The sequence below is a fragment of the Macadamia integrifolia genome, chromosome 6 (genome assembly GCF_013358625.1).
Source record: "Macadamia integrifolia cultivar HAES 741 chromosome 6, SCU_Mint_v3, whole genome shotgun sequence".
Taxonomy (NCBI): Eukaryota; Viridiplantae; Streptophyta; class Magnoliopsida; order Proteales; family Proteaceae; genus Macadamia; species Macadamia integrifolia.
In genome coordinates this window covers 15,006,363-15,009,884 of record NC_056562.1, presented here as the reverse complement: position 1 = coordinate 15,009,884, position 3,522 = coordinate 15,006,363, and the positions used below count along the sequence as shown (strand labels likewise).

At 35.5% G+C, this 3,522-nt stretch overlaps 1 protein-coding gene across 1 annotated transcript in view; it reads left to right on the top strand.

Annotated features, from left to right (window-relative positions):
- Positions 1-1,001: 1,001 nt before the first annotated feature.
- The window catches only part of LOC122080659 (DNA-binding protein S1FA-like), a 3,482-nt gene continuing 961 nt past the window's right edge, over positions 1,002-3,522 (top strand). Inside the window, exons 1-2 of the mRNA XM_042647469.1 lie at positions 1,002-1,162; positions 1,342-1,439. Coding sequence (XP_042503403.1) covers positions 1,386-1,439 — 54 coding nt within the window. The 5' untranslated portion in view covers positions 1,002-1,162; positions 1,342-1,385. The remainder of the gene's footprint in view (positions 1,163-1,341; positions 1,440-3,522) is intronic.

Here is a 3,522-nt window from a genome sequence, read left to right as displayed (position 1 = left end):
AATTCCAATATGAAACGGTCGATTCAACTGATTCGATTCCGATTTTATATGACAAGGCATATAATATACAGCTAAAAATCATGAAAACACATAGCACCCAACGTCTTAATTTACATATATATACACAGTGATACATAAGTATTTGGTTGAACTATATTATAAAATTTAACACGTGACTTGTCAAGACTATCTACTGTCTATCAAACGGTTAGAATTGCCCATTAGCATTCGACTTCGAACCAAAAAAATATTATAAGCTTATGAAAGTTAATTGCTTAAACAAGTTTTGGTCAAATTATTCACAAACCTTTTGATGCCACTAGCAATCTAGCATTTGTTTTTAGGAAAAGGATCCCCACGATGCGGATGTGCAAATTCCAACATACAACCTTATTATAACATTACATGCACTATTAGTATGCAATGAATCCTATATTCTCTCTCCACATTAAACATCATTTATAAGAAATATTGGTGAAAAAACTGCAAAAATACAAAGATTCAATAGTTTCATAATCCAATTTGACTTGTAGTTGCCTTCACCGACAGCATAGTCATTCATCAAAGTCAAACTTAGATTTTTTCTTTTTTTTTTTTGCTAAAACAACGAAAGAGCATTAAACACCTCAACACCTCATATGAGTGGCTTAAGGTGTGCCTAGTAGGAGTCGAGCTTAGGACATTTGAGTTTACGTTACAGTTTGTACCAAGTTCGTTGCTTACCAACAGGACCAAGTGATCAAGTCATTTAGGAATCGTGGCATTGAGTTTTTCACCCCATAGAGTGTCACCTTGACATGGTGGAAGTCATAGTTCGAGTGTGATTATCCGTAAACCCAATATAAGTAATTCACCCAATCTTATATATATATATATATATATATATATTGTTCACCCAATCAAAGATTAACCGGTGACTTGCTCACCCAGTCAAACATTCACAAAGATTCACATCTGACGGTAGAAAGCTCCACAGACCACAGCTTCCAATTATCAAATTTCCGCGATATAGACGATAGAAGCCCATACCCAACAACTACCACATTAACGCCGGTCGCCGGAGAATAAATCTCCCCCCAGTTCCCTCATCCCCTCGTTTTCATCTCCTAAAATCCTCCTTTCTTATCCCTCCGTTTCAGTTCAAGGTTTAAGCTTTAAAAGGGTACTCACCGATCTTTGTTTTCTTCTGTTTGTTTGTTTGAAATTTTCGAATCGAATAGATAGATCCGTAGCTATGGCTTTGTTTCTGAAGATTTCCGCGATCTCATTCTCTCGCGGTAGGTTTTCCGTTTTTGTTTAAATGCGCGTTCGATCTCATGAACTCCGGTTTTGTTTGTGCAGTTTGTTCGAAAGTCTACCGCGGGTCGATTGTTTGAGATCCGGTAATGGCTGAAGATTTTGATTTCGGTGATAAGGTCCCTCCATCGTTCGATCACATGGTATTTTTCTATGTCCAAGACTTTTCCTCTCGTTCCTTTTATTGTTGATGCTCCATGTGGATCTGGTTGCGCCTAGGGATTCGTAAATCTTACTGATGCGTTATCATGAGGAGCTAGAGTTTTGTATCGTCTTTGGTTAATAGTAGTTGTGAATAATGAATACATTTGCCACAATTTGTTTGATGAGAAGATGTTGCTGTGTTTTGAACCTTATTCAGCCTCCCATTATTGTTTATGTTTATCCTTACTAGAAACAACTATCTCATTTTGAGAAAGTAATTGCATTTGATGAACTTGATGTCAATTTATAAAAGGGATGTATTATTTTGTATAATTTCCACATGATATTATTTATTTTAAACAAAGTAATGGTGATCACTTTTATACAGATCGAAGAAAGCTACTACATGTGATGTGATGATGTTAAAATGGTGGAGAGCCAAAAATTCTTGATATAAGAATTGGCTTTTTTTTTTTCCCTAAATATACCATTCATCTTGTATTGTTATTTAGAGTCTTCAAACTAAGGGGCAAAGTCAATCATTTTAGGTCTTGCATTTTTATCCTATTGGAATTGAACATTGGTGACATCCTTCTTGTTGAATAGAATTTTGAGGATCCTTATTTGTGGGCAGAGGACAACAAGGTTGGGAAAGAAAGTGCTTCTAATAGATCTAATCTTTAATTTAGATTTATTAAGCAGGAACGTAAGAGCATTCAGACACTGGTGTTGTTTTAGCTGTTGTTTGTTTAAGGGTCCAGTTATTAGAAAGTCAGTTCACCCAATTATAAATCGGGAGTTCATCTGAAGTAATTAGTTGCAAGGGTTTTCTTTTAGTTTCCCAGCTGTTATTAGCCTTCCATCAAGGATACTTCAGATACTAGCATTGGTTATACATTTTCTGCTCCTTGTGAGCTACCCATTACTTCTCATTGGATTTTTCTTTCAATGAGATTTTCCATTTCACGGTTATTATTTATCCAATGTTTCATGGGAAAGTCACTGGGGGGGGGGGATTTCACTGTGGCTTTCATTCTGCTTTATTGTTCTTGTTTGGATTTCATTAATAAATGTGTGGGATGTGTTTTATTATGTACTAATGCTTAGCAGTTAGCACTCACAAGTTTCAACTGGCTCAAAGCAACATGATATGTCTGTGTTCTTTGAAGGCCTGATCTGTAGAACATGGTTTATCAATAATTTGGAATTAACCAGAACCCTATAAATGCTTAATCTAGCAATTTTTTTTCACTATAGCATGGTTGGGTGCACTGTGTTAATTACAAGCCAAAAGCCTGGCCATGCCCCTCTCCAAGGGGATTTTTGATCTGTGGCTTTAGACTAATATGTATGCTAAAACATCCATTTTCTTTTCATAATACTTTTACTAACCAAATGTATTATACATGTTTTCTGTGAGTCTGTTGCACATTTTTTTTAATGGAACATTATGCTTTCTATCCTTCTTTATGCTGTTTTTATGTTTATTCTCCCCCCCCCCCCCGGTTTTTAATTATATTCCACTATTTCCTTGAAATTATAATTTTTTTTGAATGGATCCATGTAACCAAACCCCATCAAGGTGGGATAAGGCTGAGTTTGTTGTTTGTTTGTTTGTTTGTACGGAGTATAGGTATGGAATTCCAAAAATTTATTTGTTTGAAAGGTTGACTACAATTTCTAGAACCTTTCTTTATTTGTCTGTGCTAGCTAATGCCCCCCCAAAAAAAAAAAAAAAAAAAAAAAAAGGGAAAATAAAGAGGAAGGAAAGAGAGTAATGCATTCCTTGTCTTAATTGACATTTTTATTTGTCTGTGTTCTAGAATCTTTCTTTATTTGTCTGTGCTTGCTAACGCCACCCCCCCCCCTGAAAAAAAAAAGGGAAAATAAAGAGAGTAATGTATTCTTTGGCTTAATTGACATTTTCATTGTCTGTGTTCTAGAACCTTTCTTTATTTTCTTGTGCTTGCCACCCCCACCCCCACCCCCAAAAAAAAAGAAGAGGAAGGAAAGAGAGTAATGTATTCTTTGGCTTAATTGACATTTTTTCCTCCAAAGTACTGGCAGTTGATGTAATATGGT